At 35.0% G+C, this 22,257-nt stretch overlaps 1 protein-coding gene across 3 annotated transcripts in view; it reads left to right on the top strand.

Annotated features, from left to right (window-relative positions):
• The window catches only part of ntrk2a (neurotrophic tyrosine kinase, receptor, type 2a), a 72,423-nt gene that overhangs the window by 30,008 nt on the left and 20,158 nt on the right, over positions 1-22,257 (top strand). For 2 of the 3 annotated variants that reach the window (XM_066711072.1, XM_066711071.1), the window contains 4 exons: positions 7,301-7,489; positions 17,668-17,798; positions 20,168-20,340; positions 21,532-21,778. In XM_066711072.1, the coding sequence (XP_066567169.1) occupies positions 7,301-7,489; positions 17,668-17,798; positions 20,168-20,340; positions 21,532-21,778 (740 nt within the window). The remainder of the gene's footprint in view (positions 1-7,300; positions 7,490-17,667; positions 17,799-20,167; positions 20,341-21,531; positions 21,779-22,257) is intronic. The other variant, XM_066711073.1, reaches the window with a different exon arrangement.

The raw sequence follows: 22,257 nt of genomic DNA, 5'->3' as shown, positions 1-22,257 counted from the left end.
ATTGTGTTATTTGTGATTTGTCTTGAATTTGTTTTTCCAGATGTTTTTGTACTTGGTTTTCAACATAGGTCAGTTTTGCCAAATCAGTAAGGTGTGGTCACACTTGCTGTGTCTCTAATCCTGGTAAATTCCCAATGTGGTGAAACAAAATACATACATAAGTACATATCTACGTATGTATATATATACATACATACACACATACAAAAAAATCTATTCAGTTTAAACAATAAAATAGAGTACCATTTTAAAATTAGAAAAATAGATGTTTCCAAGTATTCCAATTCAGTGACATTTCCACAACCCATTTATTAATATATATCCTATTTATACAGATGTTAAAAACAAAGTCAAATTATGAACTACACAGAATAAACAGGAAGACTGTTGAGGACCTAGGATTAACTGATACATCCTTTATAAGCTGAGTTCCAACTTAGTGCCAATCATATGACTCACTGAGTCACCAAAACCATCTGCAGCACCTGATTTACCTTATCTTAAAGGTTCCACACCCAAGGACAAAGGAAACCAAACTTAAATAACTTTGAAAAGCCCTTGAGGTTATCTCCAAGGCTATACAATTGATGGTACTGAATGTTGACAAGTAAATTCACATTGGTTTGCATCCAAGTCATTTAAAAATGCTTCACTTTAAATCTGAAGTGATAAAGCATACTGGTCTTAATATTTCCTTTCTTTGTTTGTTGAAAAAAGAGATCATCAGCTATTTTAATACAGTACTCCCAAGCTGTCAGTCTTTTGGAACCTGTGCAAACGTCTCACCATGTATCTTAAAAAAATAGACTGAATATCTGCACTCCATTGAGGTTTATGTATGCATTGTGAACAGAATGAATATTGAGAGTTTAATTTATAGATATAATAACACATAATACATAAGAGTAGTCTGTATATTATTTAACATTCACAATTCTATGTGCAAGTACTAGGGTTTGTGGGTGCAGGATGTTTACCTTCCATGTAGATGACGGACATATTAGATCTCAGTATTGAGTAAGCTTGACTTCCTGTTAATGGGTCAGTGAGAGGTTTTCCCCTGGATGTTAATGACAAATTGCGGAAGGTACCTCAGTGCATGTGTTTTACAGGCTGCAACCGAGAGAGATTATACTTGGCAGCCAGTATCTTATCAAGGAATAGTGTGGCAGCTTCCTTTCAGTCTGCTGTGAGAAAGCAATAATCAAAGATCCCTTCCTAGAAATCTTAAACAAAGGAGCCTAAACCACTGGCTGTTTAGTTCCAGTGGATGTACAACATACGCGCCAAACCCCTCATTCCAAAGTGCTAGCGGATGAACATTGTGTATCCTCCTATATATCACACTGTTCCACAGCCTCTGAATAACCCATTCCTTCAAAATATCGTAGGGAGAGTTAGGGCAGGATTAAATCAAAAATGTTGGCGCTGCAAGTCGCTCGCAGAAGCATTAGCGGCATGTCTGTGAATGGAAATCACGCTGCTAAACTATCGCAGTGTTAAATCTGACCTGATTTGCGCCGCAAAACGAACTTCTCGCAGCTCCTTTCTTGCACAATGCAAGACAATAAAACACAGCTTTCACACAGCCGCTACTACAAAACTACTCAGTCACGCTTTCATGTTTAGTTAGATGCTACTCTCTTCTGATTTTTAAAGTAAATCCCATGATGTACAGTTGTGTAGTTTGCTATTAGCGTCTGGTTAAAGTTGTAGTTGTGGCAACATTGTGTGTTAGCTGGGAAGTGGACGCTGAATAAAATATTTACATTGATCTGTTATTCACCCAACACACCATTGATCCACCCGCTAATAGATAACACCTAGGTAAGGGCACCTGCCAATAATAATAATAATAATAATAATAATAATAATAATAATAATAACAATAATAGTGTTGTAGTGATGTGTCAGCGGGAGATTAATGCTGTGGATTCACATCCCGGAAGCCACGCCCTCAGAACAGGCTCCTCCCCATTCACAGCTCCTCATTATTTAGATTTAATTCAGCGAGGTATATTCGGCAAATGTGTTCTTATTTTTAACCATTATTGTGAGAACTGATTGATCACTATTGATTGCTGCAGACTAGCCTATTTTAAATTGTACACAATCTAGTACATGGCAATACCCATCTGTGACTTCACCAATTGCTTCCGTCTATATGGGAACCAAAGATTTAATTTAATTTAGTCTAATTTAATGTGCTGTATAAGTAACATTCTGAGACATCCCTGAGAAGAACTTCATGTTTATGTGTTTTTTTCCTAATTAATTAAAGGGTTTTTAATTAATTGTGAACCTTTGATATTCCATGTTTAAACAAATGGATGAAAGATGCTATTATAATGAAGAATTCATAATCACTTAGTAAAGCTAAAAAAAATCACGATATTAGAACGTGTTTATTTCCTGCATACTTTCTGTTTCGGTCCTTCCCTCATCAGCCTGTGACGTTCAGAGTAAGAGCTCTGCTCCTATGGTTTTTGTCAAATCTGTGGCATGTTTGACTGGCAGTAATGATGACCAATACATTTATCATCAAACCATGTAGGTCATGGCACCAAGACTGCTGCTGGCATAAATGTGTCTATCAAACACTGCTCGTGTGGGCAGTTTTACAGCTAGAATTTATGCACTGCTCCCAGGATTTCCCTAACTCTAAGTAATTGGAAATGCATTTAATGAAATTGCTTGCAATAATGAGAGACAGCTAATTAAGGTGGTGTGGAATGAGAGGAATGCACCAACCTTTCTCTTGGGGATCCACAAAGCAAGTCCATGTGAAACCCACCCGAAAATTGTCTTATTACTATCATTGCCATTGTCTCCTATATGAAGAGATGGATTGTCTTTAATACTCTGCTTGTATAAGGTGCTTGACACCAAATACGGCGATACATTTAGTGTAGCTTTCATGGCGGAACAGCAGTGTAACATAATTGTGATTTTAACCATGTTAGAGGCCAGCAGGTCAGATCAACATGAAGGGAGGACAAGTGCCATGGCAAAGGTCATGCAATGAATTACTGCCTAAACAAATGTGTGCCATGCAAATGATGCATAATTGAACAAACCATTTTCTAATTAAAGTTACAATGAATTATGTTTCTCCTTTGTGTACCTAAATCAACCGAAATAATAAGAAAATAAGAATATTGATTTCCTGAAGGTGACACAGTCCCAGTACATCTGCAGCAATTTTAAACAAACAAGCCAAAGATACCATTTTCTATTTTTAAATCAGGATTATAATATTAATTCCAGCGCTTGCAGTTTTGCTTAGCCTTACCATTCATCGCACAGAGTTGGTTAGGCTGAAAATATCACTTACAGTATTGAAATCCTATGTCGGGCTGGGTATTCTGTTTCCTTCAAGCGTCTTATCATAGTGCTCTATTTAATGCTCAATACTAATTTGTTACTCATAAAAAAAATCAATATTTTGTATCATTTTTTGCTTAAAAAAGTGCAAAATGTTTAAAATATTCAAAGGTTTATATTACTGCTCAGGGGATATGACAAATTGGTTTTGGAAGGTAAGGAAAAAGCGAGTCGAACTGTATTTGTGAAGGTTTCACTTCAGAGTTCACCCTCTTGAGCAGTTTTCAGGTGAATTGACTGAATATGTGTTTTTGACTATTTCATTCTTAGTTTTTATTTATGGATTTTAAGTACTTTTTTTTTACGATCATAACAAGGTGTTAATATAATTTAGTGCTATAAAAATATACATAATTTGAAAGGCAATTCTGCTTTGCTCTTATAAAGACCTATTTCCCCCGATCTGCAACCACTCGTGCAATTCATGGAAGTTAGTGGAATGTGTGATGAGTTAATAATGAGCTTGTAGAGCAGTGACCAGAACCCCCAACCCAACGCAAAAAGAAAAGTAAAGACAGAAACACAATGGGGCTCTTTGAGTTGTGTGCAGGTGCAGGTATGCAATACAGAAATTAAAGAATTTACTGTATGAGATAGACAACATCTGTGCACAAGGCTGACTTCCCTATTCTGACAGGATCATTAGAAAAATATAAAATGTTTCTAGTGTAGTTCTTGTGATCAAATGAGTCCAAACGTCAAACAAATATATTTGCCCAATTATTAATTTTACATTTAACTTATTAACAGGGGTTCTGATTATCAGTGTTCGATTTACCCCAATGTTCTTCAGTAAAGAAGTGGAGCTGGTGAAGTTAAACTGACATAGATGCAGAAAAATGCAGATGCTTGGTTTGACATTTTTAATCATTAGAGCAATATAGCTTTAAAGGGTTTGCGTCTCTTAACTTTTATTTGTTGCCAGCATAGAAGTTTCTCTTTGCAAGTCAGTAAAGAAGTTATCATACAAGATTAATTGTTCATTAGTCGTTATTGCCTCTGAGCACTGTGGTGGGATACATTAAGTAATAGAGTTAACCTTTACATAACTGAACATTACAAATCTTCACTGTATGTATACTGAATACAACCAAGCCATTATATAGTTAATCAAGTCCTATGCATTGATTGATTATGTATCATTCTAATGTGCATTAACTAAGGGATTTAAATACCACCACAACATGTGCATCAATTAACTCCATCCATAATTTATTTGTATTGATAGTAAAATATATCTTTGGTTATTTTTAGTACAATGAGAACTATAGTTAGTGATCATTTAAATGTGACTGAAGACACCATCAGCATCAGTGACACTGTGATAAGCAGATCGGTGACCTGCCTTAATCTCAGGAGAGACCTACATTAAGTACTCCTTAAAATATTACCCTTGGACTCTTGTAATGCATCGTGGACACAGTAAGCAGGTTTTTGTACGATGACTGTAATAATTGCTCTGTTGTATGAAGCTATTTGACTTGTGTAAATGAAATGACTTAAAGTGTTACAAAAGTGTTTAATATTTTGCAGAGGGGAATGGGATGCTTATTTGTACATTTTTATTATTTATTTTTTAATCAGTATAAAGTATTCATTTTGTGGCTGTTTACAGCATTGATGTACTGCACATTGTATTTTAAGCATTTTGGAAGCACATTGCAGCGTTACCATAATTCACCCACAGAGCTACCGTGGTGACTGTGCTACTCGCTCCCTCGTGATTTAATTATCTTTGGCCTCAACCAGATCAAGAATTGATGGGTTAATGGGTCAAGGTTTTTTACATGAACACTCCACCAATTCAAAGCTATCAATTAAAATGGTAGATTTATTTGGTTACCATTTGTCTTTATTACATTTAATTCCAAAGCCTCTGTTAATGGAAAGTAATGCAATTATCCAAATAGGGCTGGTTGTGATATTTCATGTATGTTTTAAAGCCTTGTTATCAATGACACACCATGAATGAAAACAGAAAATAATCAAGTAGACCCTTTCACATTATTTATAAGTATGCTTTGCTTTAGATTAATTCAATTATTTATGTATTTATTTTCACAGTGTATGAGAATATGAAAACATTCAATATTAATATTATATACATTTAATCTTATTTCATTAATATATCTTAACATAAATGCCGAAATAATAACAGGAATGTGTGTGAATGCACATGTGTATGAATTTGATCATGTTATCGACTGATTTCATTAAAAACTTTGACCCAGCCACTAACAGCCAACTACAAATATAGGCTACTTGATAGGAGTTATATTTATGAGTAGAAGAACGAAGCATCTGACAAGAAATTATGGCACCACTGGTTTACAAAGGTTTATAGTTTTATATTAGCTGATGAGTGAATGTTTTATTGCAATTGTGTAAGTTTGTTTTAGTAAAACAAAGATAAATGTACAATTTATATATTATATATATATATATATATATATATATATATATATATATATATATATATATATATATATACATATATAGCCAGGGGCAACAGCATGTGTTTAGAAACTGAAGGAATGCTCTGTGTCCCATTTCAATGTATTCAGAATGTTAATGAAAGGAAACTAATCTGGAAATACAGTTTGACATACCTTAACAAGTTCTGTGCTTTCATGACTCTGTTTACACAGTTCTTGCTCTAGCATGTTTATCTTTCAAATTGACACCGGTAATGTTTTGATTATGTTTAGTTTCAGCTGCAATCGTTTTCATTACACCTGGATGAACTACCGCAAAAATGCAGTTTGAAACTTTCCATTCTTCTTGGATGTACAAACCTTAATTGGAAAAGCTGATGTGTATCAAAGCTCGAATGTTTAATCCTAAGGCCAAGTGTAATGCTCCGAGGTGCTTAACTGCTCACAACACTAGTCTAAACGGGAAGTAGAGTAATTCAGAGGACAAAGTTCCAAGATGCAAAGCGCAGAGATTGAGTGAAAATAGAAAGCTGTTGTGGAAAGGTGCTGCACATGTTGCTCTGCTTTTGTTGCTCTGGGTGCGAAAGAAAAACAAACAGTTGTATTTGGTAGACACAAGTCAGATTGTAGTCAGTTAAATTTTCTTGGTTGTCTTAAAGTAAACTTGGAAATGTCAAAAAATATTACAAAACTTAGAGTACGCTGACATTATTTATAGTGAAAGAAATTGTGTAAATTGTTGATTCGATCCATATTTCCATTTTATTGGTTGGCTTTAGTCAGACTTGGTCTACCACAGTTATAAACCTGACCTGCAAAATGTTAAATTCAATATTTTCCAACAATGAAGACAATATTAATGATCCTGAAATTATTTGATTTCATATATTACACACATATATTGGAGGTGATTATTGAAAAGCTGGAGTTTTATTTTTTCAGAAAGTTCTCCAGAAAATTAAGGTTTACTTACTGGTTCATAACAAACACATGCCTCTTTAATTCAAAAACAGAAGCAATATATGCTACATACTTTTTATATGACTCAAGTCTGTGAAACAAGTATGGCAATTTATTTTTAATAGAGACGAATCTGTATTAGTTTATCATTGTACATTAAATTTGGTTTAGGACACCTGCCAGAAAGCATCTACGATGGCATGACTAGACTTGAGTTTTCAGAACACTGGAAAACAATGGTACTATTGAAATCATTTTTTTCCTGGGATAATTTACAAGCATAAACTACATAAATCCATAATCAACAGAACTGAATGACACTATAGACTAGTGTTCTGAATTATTATAATTTATGTTTATTTCTTCTGAAGCCTCTTATTTTCCTACAAAAACCTCAAAGCTGAATGCTCCAGAGATTCAGTTGAAGAGAGTGGTGCCGTGTGAGATAAATCATTGTGAACCCGTTGTCCGAACTGCCATTGTAAAACACATGTCTGAGACTCCCATTCATTTTGTTTCAGGACCTTCTTCGGTGATCAGCAATGACGATGACTCAGCAAGTCCTCTTCATCATGTGTCAAATGGCAGCAACACTCCTTCTTCTTCAGAGATGGGCCCTGACGCCGTCATCATTGGAATGACAAAGATCCCCGTCATTGAAAACCCTCAGTATTTCAGGAGCACCAACAGTCTACTCAAGTCTGACACTTGTGAGTATGAGCAGCAAACCTTTGCTTAATTGGAGGCCTTGTGAGGTTGTTCCTCTTGTACAAAGCTTATTCATGCTGAGGTTGCTGTTGTCCTTGGAAACGGCTTGCTTTAGCCTTGCACATATAATACTCTCAGTTTTGTGTGGGCATTTCACTTCAAATGCTGTTAGATGGACGAGCGGTTGTGTTAGGTGCCTGTGGCATGCAGGTTTTAATACTTCCATGCAGGTGTGGCTGTGGTTTATAAATTCACACTGTACTGTACTGTAGATAGAACTGAAAGCAATCCTATATTTAACTAGAAACTGAACCTTACACTTAGTGGAATGGTATTAATGAGGAATTGGTCATTTCTGGTGATTTTTTCTGGCTAAACTCCAAATCTGCAATACCTGGTGCTGCTATGGAGATCTCCCAGACGCCATCTTAGATACTGTACTTGCTCTCGCATGACGGTTACCATAGTGACTTTACTGTTACTGCCACAGTGATGACATTGGGATGGCTCCTGAGCTTCGCTTTCTTGAGCTAGACAGAGTGAACGCTGCTTTATGTTCTCTGTTCAGAACTCTGTTGTAGATTATTTTGATAAATCGTTCAATTTTGATAATTTACAGGAAGATGAACCAGCAATTCAGGAATTGTTTTCTTAATGTATGTTTTTCCTTTGAAAATGTTTCTGGTTGTATGCAGAAGTAATTTATTGATGAACCAGAACTGTATCTCAGAATCCACACAACAAGCAGAGAAACAGCTTTTTACACATTACATGTATTGTTTTCAGTTTCCAGTAACAAGATCAGTAACAAAAAAAAAAAAAAGTCTGGATTACAAAAGCAACACTAACATGTTACTCTGAATGAACTGTGTTATTAAAATAAATTCCAAGTAATTAAACGTGGGTATTCTCACTTTTGAGCATGTTTTGATTTGTTTAGTTTTTGATATCTTGCCTTCATTGTCTGAACAAGGTTCATAACACGTTTGTTTGTTTTTGTTGTAATATAATTATTAGTTTTGTAACAGTGTGGTTGACCTCTGATGAAAAAAAAACTGGAACAGCAGAATTGGAGTAATGGGAAAACTTGATTGGTCAAATTGAATAACTCCTCGTCATTATTATTATAATAAAAGAGGCAGATTTAGAATACGGTACATAATAATAGTAATTCATAAATGAATTAATAAATACATACATTCATACATACATACAATTGAGCTACTACTGTGAAAAGACACAATTTACATAATTCTAATAGATTTCCAGCCAAAATATCAAATCCAAACATCACCTGAGCATAAGGGTACATAATAAGGCCATCTTTAACATTTTAAATCATTAATTAAAAAATGGTCCAACTCTCTATTTGCAAGTATGCAAGAAGTATAAATCTCATCTCCTCTGATTTCCTGTATATGAGAAGAAGCAACGACAAGGTTATCTGGAGTCCGTATCTGAGTTACCATTTACTGTAGGTTTTAGTTTGAACTGGGTGTACAGTGGCTGTTATGGAGTCCCAATGTGGTTGTTGCAATAACCACACACTGGCATTTTATTTAAATAGGAGCTAATTGAACTACATTGAAGTACCATCTTCTTTAAACATGCGCTACCCTTCTAAAATAAATGTATCTGATATACCAGGCAGTAGATGTTTGTGATCAGAGGAGGGCATTTCAGGTAAAAAGCTCTCTGACCCAGTTATGCTAAAGTGGCACTCCTCACGCCACATGTATTATTTAGTCGGGTTGAGATGAATTAAGGGTCAAAGAGCATCAGACACCCGTTAAGATGCTCATCCCCCCCATGTTCTCTGCTGCGTAGTGAATTTTGTGTGAAGAGTGGGGTTTGTGCAAATTTATCAGATATGCTGCTTCAGAAATAGGGTGGGAACATCGCCGAATAATGTAGATACATGCCACCCTGTACGAATGAAATCAGACAACATACTAACAAATATTGCTTGTATGCATGCAGACATTGTACAAATCAGAGAAACATGATATTTAAAGGTTTTTATTTCCCACATTCCATCTGTCTGTCTAGAACAATGTTTGGGGTATTTCTTTATTCCTGCACACAGTATATTGGGTTACATAGATAGATAGACTTTACTTTATTAATCCCCAAAGGGAAATTAATGTGTCCTTGATACCTTTTTATGTAAATGGTAGCAAAGTGCATTGTGCAATTTTGATTGACTGCTGTAGTGGATGTATCACCAAACGTCTGCATTGGTTAGCAGCACATGACTGGGCTGGAATGAAATATATGTATATTGCAAATAGATATTGCTTATTGGTGACCAATATTTATTGGTTATCAGGATATTTGTGTTAATCAGCAAGATTTGGTGTGGGCTAAAAATGTGCATCTGTATGCAGTATGACAGCTATTGTACATATTGTCTTACACCCCATGTAGTCAGCACAATTAGTTGTGGTAATTTGTCATTGAAGACCTTGCTTACAATCTATAAACTGTTTCCGGTCTCTTGCAGCTTTTTAATTCTGTTTTGCTTTTCGAATCAATCATTAATTTCGTTTCGATAACAGGTCCAACAGCTTTGTTTCCTTCTGTAGGTCTTTTTAAGGTATCAAATATACAAGTGATCTGTGAAAGAAAACAATGCTAATACTGCTTGGCACTGTTTATCAGTAATTACGTTAGTGGTGACTTCTGGCATCTCCAGATTAACATGATGGTGCTGTAGTTCACACCACAGATTGATGTCTGTCTACAATGATGTCCGTCACTACAAATACCATGCTGTGGGTCAGTGTCAAGAATCTTACTATTTCACCTTCTAATCAAAAAGATCTTTGACACTTTCTTTGATGGTCACTGTTGCCTCTTTTAGTATCAGAAATCTACACATTTCAACAAGGGTGTACATTTCCTCAGTTCAGTAAGGAATTGCTTAAGCACTGTCTTCATTGATCTGTGGTGTAAATCTCCAGCAACTCAGTAAAACCAAGGCCTAGGGTCGGATTAAATCAAAAATTTGACCCACCCGCTAATAGCACACTACAAACCTGTTCATCATAGCGGCTACATTTATGATTAGAAGAAAGTGGCATCTTACTAAAAATGAAGCCGCAACTAAGTACAATTCTGTAGTTTTTTATTAGCGGGTGGGTCAAAGTTTTGATTTAATCCGGCCCCTAGACTAAAACAAAACCTTGCCCCAACCGCAAATCAGAAACTACAAATGTGTTCCCAATCGCAGTTGAATGTATTGTCAGAAACCGCTTTTTACTATGTATGACTACTTTTGTACCTTTACTATGACTATGACACCTTTGTAATTTGTGATTAGTGGGCACGTCAAGGTTTTGATTTAAGGCTCTTAATTAACTGCAATTGTTACACTCACTTTGCGAAAGGAAGGGAACATCAGAATTAGACAACCCCAAATACCCTTCTGCCACGTTTTGCAATTGATTAACCCACCCCCACTTACGAAAGTTTGAAACTGCAAAGAGTGCAGCTTCTTAAATTAAATTTTATACCAAACATGTGTGGGCTGTGTAAAGGAATGTGAAGTACCTAATTGACTTCAGGCATGCTATTTAGATAGACAAATCCTTGGTCTTAATCAGTAGCAAGGAAAGTGTTAAGATAACAAACATGGATGACACTGTTGCTTGAACCACTGATGGAAACAATAGACTCAGATTTGTAAGCAGAGTCAAACAATAAAGGTACAAACTCTTGCAGGCAAGCATCTGTTCCTGGGTTATTGCTGATCTGTTCAAATACAATTGTCATTCAATTCAAAATACAAATTTCATCTCCTGTACATGCAAGAGCATGGCAGCCTTAAAACATTCCCTCTAATTTTAACAGCTGTCCAAACTTGCACAGAACGCAGTATAGTATACATACTTTTATGGTAGATGTTTTTCTTTTGCTGTTGCATTTGAAACCATAAGAATCAGAATATATAATCCTCCCAACACTAGGTATGAGTTATTAGGCTCTGTTTACCCACTAGTGATTGAAGTGTTTATCAATTAAGAATAATATTACTGGTAATGATATAATTAAGTATGGATTACATACATCTAAGTAAAGTATTAAGATGTTGAGACATGACCTCTACCAAACAAAAAACACAGATAATTACTATGCCTTTGTAAAGCAGGTCCTGAAATGCTTCATGGTCTACTGACTGTTCAAAGGCTTCTTAGTTCCAAATCTATGACACATTTTGTGACTTATTTTTTCAGCACTAGAAAACATGACCAAGTTTGTTTAGTAAGATTTACAAGTGAATGAGGATGAGAATAAGATCCAGTTTAATTTGTTCATGAAAACTAATGTGGGACCAAGCTACCCAGACAAGTAAGAGATGTTTACTCTCTGGGATGCTTCAGGAAATATTGAATGTCTGGGGTTGATTAGTTACTGTTATTTACCTAATCATTTTAGTTCCAGTGGTTACAGAGATTTACTTTCATGAAATACTGAAATATATATCATACTGGTACTTGTTCAACAACTGTTAAATTGCTGCTACTAAGAGATATGTTACCTGAGAAGACGATTTGAAAAATAAGAAACACACATATGATGATATGTAGTTTGCTACTTATTTAAACATAAATAAAAACATAACCTTTACAACAGAGGTTCTCTATAAAATACTACTTAAGCTCACCCATTTATCTACCTCTTTCTAAGATTTCACAGTCATGTTTTTTCCTGATAATCAATTAGAAAGGATAGCACTTCTCATGTGATCTCCTGTCAATAATTGTGGCCTTCATTTAATAAATATGGTCATAAAGCAAGAAAGGACAGCTTTACAGTATTTGCAGCTATTGAGGATTTGAAAATAAATACAGTAAGTAAATGAAGTTTTCAGGATGAGAGTTATAGCATTGTTGAAAGCCCAAGTGACACTGTAATATTTGAGAAGTAAATCAATGATTTCTATTAGGAAGTAGACTGTATTTTTTTATGGAGGCCAGGCTGACAACAAATAAACAAGACACTTATGTCCAAACATACCAGTGCATCTTTTTATTTTATACTGTTGTTCTGTTTAAAAAAGTAAGGAAAAAAAAAGCCATTAACAATTTTACTACAAACAATTATGTTTTTCAAATATCATTGTTTGTATTGTATAAAGGTGCCAGCTCCCAGATATTGTTCTTTGCAGCAGACATTCCTCTGACGTTAGGTAACTTATTGCAATAAAAAGTGTTGGTGAAGGACTGTGGGTGGGAGGTTTTTTTCCCTTACATACCTGTAAAAACCTATATACAGTATGCATGCCAACGTTTCTTTTTTGATTGGGCAACACTTCAGCACTCACTTATATTGTTCTGATTTGTTTTGAACTTCTAAAAAACACTGTTGTTCAAACAATGTACGTTTGGTGAATCATTAAGATGTCCCTTATCACGATAGGATATACATTCTAAGATGTATGTTTGCTAAGGCATTTTAGCTTTTGAGTTTGCTGGTGTAAATGTGTTTAATAATGATGTTTTCTACATTAAATATACGCGTTAGAATATAATCAGTTTTGTCAGTTACTCTTTTTGATTTATTTAACTAACACTGACTATTTAAAAGCTCCCACACAAAAAGAGGCCCAGTAGACAATAAAGTTTTAATGTATACACATTTAAAGCCAAATATGTATTCTATCATTTAGATTAAAGTTTGAAGCAGAATCATTTCTGTCTGATGTTGTACGTCTGCTATACATTTGAGTTTGACAGCTTCTTAATTTCACATGCCTGGGTAGCTTACAGAGATCTCTGCTGCGTTTACAGCTAAGCAGGATCCCTGACTGTAATTAAGGGAATTGCGGGTCATGTCAAGTGAGCGTTGTAGCCCTGACTCCGGACTAGTTGTTCATCTGACTTTTGTGCCTTTAAAATGGTGTTTATTGCCCCTGTAAATAAAATAAATGGAAGGGCTAGACCCAGTGGCACTCTATTAATGTCATAATTGCCCAATTGCACTGGTCTTTTGGGAGGGTATAAAAATCAATAAGGAGATGAATATTTGAGAAAGTGCTTTTGTTTGTAGATTTATCCTCAGTGTATTATGATGATGATGTTGATGTATTAATTGCTCCTAAATATTTTAGAATAGGTTTTGCCACTCGGTGTTCTTTTGTAAATAATAATCCTCATTAACATCTGTTAAGAAACAACACATCTGTTAAATTACACTACTCCACGCACTAAACTGTAAAACAAAAAGTGAAATGAAAACAGTATATCACTTAGTACATCATTGTTTTGGCCATTTCCCTAAACAGATTTAACAGAGTACAATTAGGGGGGTTAAATGAGATGTATACACTGTTTATGTAGGTTACGGTCCATTGTATAAAACAATGTGACCCACTGATCGTTTCTTAACCTGCTCTCGGCCTCTTGCTGTGTGACCCACAGGCTGGCTGGTTTACCTCAGTGTGGATCAGTCTGCCAAGCTGCGAAACCAAACTATAAAACAAACAAGCTGAGAGCTGGGTTGGCCTAACCTATAAATAATTTACCAAAAGACATGCCCGTAGGTTACAAATCTTTTATTTTTTACAACAATCCCTGTGGTGCAGTTCATTAAATGGCTCTCCAGGAGGAAAAGGGCACTGTTCAGTCTGTATCTCACCCTAGCTTTAGGGTAAGGTTACCTTACACTGTATAGACTGATACGACACGGGAGATCGGTGCCCTTTTCCAAAGTTTACTTCTCGTTGTCTAGGGGATACTGACCTGTATGTGTTAGACTGATTTGCTTTCCTAATTTCCATAGCAACAGAAAAGGAATGGGAGTTTTTGAAGAAAAAACTAAAAAGTAGAGGGAATCTCAGAAAGATGCATTTTTCTGTCATTTATGTGTTAGTTAGGCTTTTATGCTGCTGAACTATTTTACATAACAATAGCAGCACTAATGATGGTCTCTGCAAACATGATTTATATGGGCTCTATTAGATGAACAGGTTGTTTCTGATATACATATAGCATTGTTTTTGTATGAATTAACTGTTGAACTTATTTTATTTCTCCTAACTTTAAATTATCTGACACATAGAAATCGGACTTCTTTTACCTTACACAAGGCAGAAACAAGAAGTGCCGTAAATGTCATGTCTGAATGCTTTCTGTTCTCCATCAAAGACCCCCCGCATAGATGTATTTTGCAATGTTTAAAAACAACTGTTATTACTCTGAAAGTATATTGTCTTATCTGCGTCGAGTTGTATGTTGTTATTATGTCTTGATGATGGCTGTGTCTGATTGTGTGTTTGGTTTTGCCCCTTTCTGCTCCTTGTAGGAGGGATTGGGATGTGAAGTAAGGGTCAGAGACATTGCAGTGGTCTTATTTCTTCCAATTTAATATCAACCCTAACTGTTGTGTTGACAGTGTTCTTACAGATGCAGTCTTTTATTTTATTAAAGCAAAAGTTGGCATTTCAATGTCTAAATATCTTTACACAATTTGCACAAAAGTCTAGGAGATAGTTTAGAGGGCAGTGTTAGACAAAGGCTTGTATTGATATTAAAATATATGTATACTTGAATAGCCTACTTATTATTTATGAATTTATTTATTTGTGTTTTGATTTGTTTTTCTTTCGTTGACATCTACTTGGTGTAAGACATTGTATTCACTGGATAATAATAATAATAATAATAATAATATTTTGAATTGAGATGTCCTATTGAAAGTAAGCTGTAAAGAAAAAAAAACACTATTGTAATTATCAAAATTTCAAAGTGAAATTCAAGCACCCCAAATTCAAGCTGAAAAACAAACTGAGAAAGAGTGAGACAAAATTAAGATACATGTCAAGTAAGAAATTTTGCTTACTATGAAATAACCTGTCTATTTTGTGGTTTTAATAATAATAATTTTGAAGCAGGGATGTTTTTTCAGGATCTGCAGATGTTCCCTTTGCTGTTTTTGAATAATGGTTCAGGAAGTAGCATTGTTCTCATGCATTTAAAATCTAGAGATGGAATCACATATTCAGATTTGGTATTCTTTTAGCAAATTGTTACAGATTCTTGTTCACCTCAACCCATTTTGACTTAATTGTATTATTATTATTATTATTATTATTATTATTATTATTATTATTATGTAAAGCTCTCTGAGATAATATGTGTGAGGAATGCAAAAGAGGTTTAACATGTTTTGAGTTTTGAATGGTCAAATAACCTCCTGGGAGACTTCAACAAGCAGCAACCTGTTTAAATCTTGCGCTGAAAAGCTGGCACAAATATTCATATAAAACACGGCCTCCTGAAAAAATCCCTGCCACTCTGATCTTGTTTTTAATAGTGAAGCAGAAGCCATTAGTGTAACAGAAGTTCAAACTGATCAGAAGAATATGTTGATTGATTTTCTTGATTGATTGGTCAGCTGATAAGACTCTGAAACATTCAGGCACAGAATAATGTTATCAAAGGAAAATGTGCTCTGCAAATTAACAAAATAAGTTCCTCAAAGAACTAAAAGCTTTTCTGTATCCTTGCCTTTCCTCCCCCCAACCCGTGCCATCGATTTTTTCATAGATGCAGCTTATTTAGCAGCGTATTTAGACATTTTGAAATGTTCCCTTGACTTCTTTGGAGTCCTGATGATAGCACAATGGCAGCAACAGTGATGATATCAAATTCAAATCTCCACTTGAGTCTGTTGTTGACTTTAGCTGTATACATCTCATGTTTTCAAAAAAGAACTGATGTTTCCTGCCTGTTCACTGTTCTCAAAGCCATCACTCACCACGAAAGGCAGCCATAAGTAGGTAACCATTGATTTATTGAATTTGCGGTTAAAATTTTATGCACACAACCATAATCTCATACTTAGCACATTGTTACATAAGTCATTCCTAGTGCTATCTTCAGGTGAATAACAACCATCCAATTAAAAGTAAAGGAGTTCCAAAATATTCAGTCAAATGTTTTTGTGTGTGTGTGTTTATCCATTTTAAGTATTAAGAAGACATCTGTACTAAAATGTTGGCACGTTTTAATGTAAAACTTTAATGCTAAATGCAATACGGAGTTTTGCTTTAATGGCACCTGCAACAGAGATGTTAAAATATCAATTTCCTCAGATGTACCACTATTGCTATTGATCACGACTGCCTCTCTGCTGAACATAATCTGCCGTGTGGAGTGTGTCTTTTCCAATTTACCCATTCCATCTTCACAGATCAATTCAAATGGCTGCACACTCTGTGTGAGTATCTTTAGTCAAATTAAATAAAGAAACTCCATCTTTGTGTACTCCTGCAATATGCTGTAACAAAAGCAGGGGGCATTTTTAAATCCATAAATTCACTTTACAAACTAGGGGTATACAGATAACAGCCTGTATTTCAATACATTTATTTTTACTTTTTCTTTTTTTCCAGTGCAATGAAATAATCTTGCACAGAGTAACCCTAATCAAAATGCAAACTGTACACAATATTGTATACATTTACAACACTTAGTATTTCTTGGTATTCCTAACTAGGTATTTTATGGCGTTTGACATTTAACAGATGTCGTAATTCTTATATGATGTCATATATGCACACATACACACACACATGCTGCAAAGCCAGAGCCCATTGTAAGGTGTAGTTGAAAGAATTATGTCAGTGTGAAAAAGGAAATAAAATGAAGTTTACATTTTTTGTTAAGACCACACATATTAAAAAGCATAGTAGGAATATTGGAAAAAGGGTTTCATTTGATTGTTGTCCGTCATTCGAGAGAGAGAGAGAGAGGTAGATTCTGAGAGGTAGAACTACGGGAAAGAGATTAGTATAAAAGGAAGGAGGATTTAGCTAACTTTAGAGGGAACGAGTTGTGTTAAGTGAATATACATGTGTACAAGCATCACTGTCAATGCTTTGGCAACACAATTCTTTGTCATGCCAGTTTGTGAATGTGAATCTGCAGTAAGATGCTCTCTTTCTGTGTTTAGTTGTACTTAAGAGCAGAGGAAAGAACCCAGGAAAGCACTGCCAGCATGCAATTGCTCACAGAATTTTAAATAACTGACACGTAATAGTGATTTTTTAATTGAACATAATTTCCTTTATTGCAACGCGTGATTCGTTAAAAAATATATATAAAGATATATTAATATTTTTTACAGTCTTTTGAAAAGGAGAGGGAATGATATGGTTTTGCTCTTTTTTCCACAGTTGTCCAGCACATCAAGCGCCACAACATTGTCCTGAAGAGAGAGCTGGGAGAAGGGGCTTTTGGGAAGGTGTTCCTGGCTGAGTGTTACAACCTCTGTCCCGACCAGGACAAAATCCTGGTGGCTGTCAAGGTATTTGGCTATAGAGTTTCCATTATTAATTCAGTGCTGGGTCTGCAGGAGCTTTATGATAAATCATATTTAAAGAGTCCTGCACATATATTGCATGTGGCTGACTGCAGGCTAATGGAATGTCAGGAGGCCATGCTACATGATCTCAACATTGGCTATTGAAAGCCCAGACAACAATTTTTACTGATATGACAAGTTTAAAGGGGCCACAGATTCCATGACCATCATGAAATGTGATATCATTAAAGACGTAACTTTCATTAAAAATACATGTAATGGCAGATTGGTAGCTCTTTCTCTTACCCTCCTCGGTGACATGTGGTCTTGGTGTACTTGAATGATCGATAAGTACAGTAATCTGTCCTCGTATCAGTGCAAGGTGACTCTACAGCTTACATGCACTTTACTACTCCCAGTGTAAATGCCGAGTGATCTTATATTCTAGGTCTCCATTGACAGTTTGATCCTATTTGGTATCATATTTTGTGTCATATTATCCTTTTTTCATCCCTCATCTGTAAACAGCTGATGTTTGGAGTTTTTGCTGTTCTGGGAGATATACCTAGATTTAGGAAAATGGCTAAATGATATCATACTATGTGTAGATAAATTGCCTATGATTTTCTATCAAAAATGTAACAGTATATCATACTAAAATAGTATTTATTGTATCTTAATATCAATACAAATTACATCAGCTTTTGAAGAAAAAGATACAGCATAAGAAAAACTATTATAATACATACATACATACATATGTGAGGTCCAGACAGAAGTTGTATTTTTATTTCTATTTTAAATCCCCCCTTATTAAATAAATGCTTTTTCAGTATCTGTAATACCATTTGTTTAAATACAGTCTACTTCTAACTTCACACATGTGTTTGGAGATGTTTCAGAAGCATACATTTTCAGCATTCAGGTCTCACTTGAGTAACTAACAGAATGACCTTGTGGTACAATAAGAATCAAAATCAAAAGGATTGATTTCATTGCCCTATATTTTAAGGGAAATAGTTAAACTACAATTTTTAAAGAGGAGGGAATAAAAAGAAACATCAAGCACAGCAGACTAGTAGGCAATTAATTAATTTGTAACACTGTATCCCAAACCTTTATTTTGCATTGACAGAAACAAAACTTAAACCCACTATCACTTGTGTGTGTATCAGAAATGCTTTGTAAAACAGGGAAAAAATAAAAAGGTTCATGTTTCCGAAGCTAACCTCAGCATTTTTCCCTCTAAATTGTTAATATTTGCAAGTTCAGCAATTACTTATTTTCCAATAAATCATGAAAGGTGACTCCAGGATCTGTAACTGAAGCCAATAACTGTCATCAGCTATTAAAAACATACGACTTAGAAATTGTTGGGTTAACTAGGAGGAGTGTTAGCATTTATCTTCCTTTCTTTTTATATAAAACAATTGCCCTTACCATAAAATTAGTACATTCTGCAATTACTGTGCCATGACAGTTATTGTTATAGTTTTTGGAGTGTTGTCTGGCACACTGGACTCTATGCCATTATGATATAGTAGAACAGATTATAATTCATCATGATTAATCACTAATTAGCTGTAAAAAGCAAAGTTGATCAGTAAAAACAAAAAGAAGTTGCATTCAGCAACTAGACATTGCGTGAAAAGAACAATTGGGAATTTGATTCCCCCAACAGAAATGCAATAAGGAGAGAGGTATTTGCATTGCAGTGTAATGCTGTATCTCCAAAGGAACTACAGATTCTTGGATGCACTTTAAAGGAAGGAAAGGAGTTTGATTATCTGATGAGACAACCATTAAGGACGTATCCAGAGATTTGGGTTTATTTTTGTTTCACAGGATATTTGGAGCAAAGTGTTCCATTAGTATAGTTGGTTATCAAAGTCTTTTCCATCACTTTCAGATGTCCAAATGTTTGTTCAGCTGGGGATCTTGGATTCCTTGGTTGTGTTATATATCCTTATCCTTGGTTATATCCTTGCTTGTGTTAATATATGTGAGTGTTATATTGGTTGTTTTCAGGTAGTGTTTATATGGTATGATCAGTGTCTTAAAAGTTACATAGAAATCTGATCATATTATACAGTACCATTGACTGGAAAAATGTTCATTCTTGCCATTTACTTTTAAAAATATTGGGATAAAGAAGGTAAAAAAAGCATTTGTAAAACAGATGATAATAAAGATGATTAAGGTGTATTTAGAAAGTGTGTTTCCACAATTTTGCACTTCAGTGTATGTGTCGGTTTCATATATGGTGTAGATTACTGTCATCCTATGACAGATATAGTTTGCAAGAATAGGAATAGAATATATTGAAATCAGTATCCATTTTGACTTTTTTTTTTTGTATATTTTTCTTTTAGACACTGAAGGAAGCAAGTGACAACGCCCGAAAAGACTTCCATCGGGAAGCAGAACTACTGACCAATCTCCAGCATGAACACATTGTGAAATTCTATGGTGTTTGTGTGGAGGGAGATCCCCTCATCATGGTCTTTGAGTACATGAAGCATGGAGATCTGAATAAATTCCTCAGGTATAGCATTTCACAAGTGGTACCAGCTTGATATCCACATATAATTGTTAGCTTGTCTTTCATCATTACCTCTATGTATACTATATGGGGAGGTAATGATGAGAGACGAGCTAACAAGTGATAAAGAAAAAAGGAGCATTTCATTTCACAGCTGTAATCGTGTCTTAAGTGCTACTCTAAAAAATATGAATAATATAATTTAAACCATAAAAACATTACTGTAAATAACAACATACATACTTTTAAATAAGACGTTACAGATCAGACTTGAAGAAAAGATAAAAGACTTGGAAATATTAAGTTAGGATAACAATGTAACACCAATGTTGGGATATCCTTTTTGTATTTAAGATTTCTGATGAATTACACAACAGATGTAAGATCCATCAAGATGTCATATTAGTGTTTCCTCAGCAATTCCACAACATTTTCAGCCTACTTACTGTCATTTGTGGGGATGGAACTTGATCCACCTAAATGGTTATTTCATTTTATTTGAATTGACGCTACTATCATTAGCTCAAAATGTCTTAACCAATTCCAGAACATTTAAATTGACTGTAGGCAAAATATTTATTGAAGCAAGCTTTCTGCACTCTGAAGGTTGGACAAAGCTATATCATTTATTTAAATTATAATAATATTCCACCAGACAGGTTATTTCATAGTAAATACGTACTTTGTCTTAGCTTCCTCATTCCCAGTACGCATCATAATGGATGTACAAAGAAATTGTAAGAGAAAAAAACTCAAATGTAAATGGCTTTCTAAGTGAACAATAGAAAGGATATGGATTTCGAGATCTATGTTAATCATTGCAGTTCTTACTTAGCTGATGACCTTGCCCTTTAAACAGTAAAACACGGCTCAAGTATTTGAAGTTTGCATTCTTGAAAATTCCGATGATTTAAAAAAAACACATGATGCACCCCCCCCCCCCATTTAAATGATGTGTCCACCCACAATACATTCTGTTTCATCAGATCAGTTTCACAAAGATAAGTATTTATAAAATTAAGTCAAATTGGATCTGGTCAGAAAAATAGTTCAGCATTCCTGAGAATACCTCAACCTGTATGATTGTAACATCAACTGTTCAAACACCAAAACAATTAGTTGTGTAGTTCAGTTGTCCGTTTAATACCAGACGTGACCAGATTCATCAATGTTTTGCTTTTGTCTTTCCCACAGGGCTCATGGTCCTGATGCTGTGCTAATGGCCGATGGGCAGAATAATCGTCCAGCAGAACTGACCCAATCTCAGATGCTGCACATTGCTCAGCAAATCGCAGCTGGCATGGTGTACCTGGCTTCTCAACACTTCGTGCACCGTGACCTCGCTACAAGGAACTGTCTGGTGGGAGAGAACTTGCTAGTGAAGATTGGAGACTTTGGGATGTCGAGGGATGTGTACAGCACTGACTACTACAGGGTAAGTGTATGTGTCCCAGTCCTTTGTCATATTTACTTATCTTTGAATGCATGCGGGGGGGGGGGGGGTTATTTATGAACTACATTGAAATCTTGGTAGGAATTCTGATAATGGGTTGCAAATGACAAGTTAGTTGTAATGTGGAACATATGAATAACTCTCTAATAATGTACTAATTGACAACCAGTATCAAATAACTGAATGTTATCAACAAATGATTAGTATATTCAGACTGTATATATGTATGATTCTGCCCTCATTGAGTTGTGTATGAATCATTGATAGTGGCATTTGCTACCACTAAACTAATGTGTTACTCGTTCACCAGTTCTTTCAGTTGTTTGAATCAAAAGAAAAAATAGCACCTACAATTGACATTATTCTAATGTAAACAATTGACCAAAATGATTATTTTTAAGTTTGTATTAATCTCTCATCCCATTTTATTTTGGTGGTTGACTTTACCAAAAAGTGTACATTTTTTC

The sequence above is a fragment of the Amia ocellicauda genome, chromosome 8 (genome assembly GCF_036373705.1).
Source record: "Amia ocellicauda isolate fAmiCal2 chromosome 8, fAmiCal2.hap1, whole genome shotgun sequence".
NCBI lineage: Eukaryota > Metazoa > Chordata > Actinopteri > Amiiformes > Amiidae > Amia > Amia ocellicauda.
This window is presented reverse-complemented; position numbering and strand designations above follow the sequence as displayed.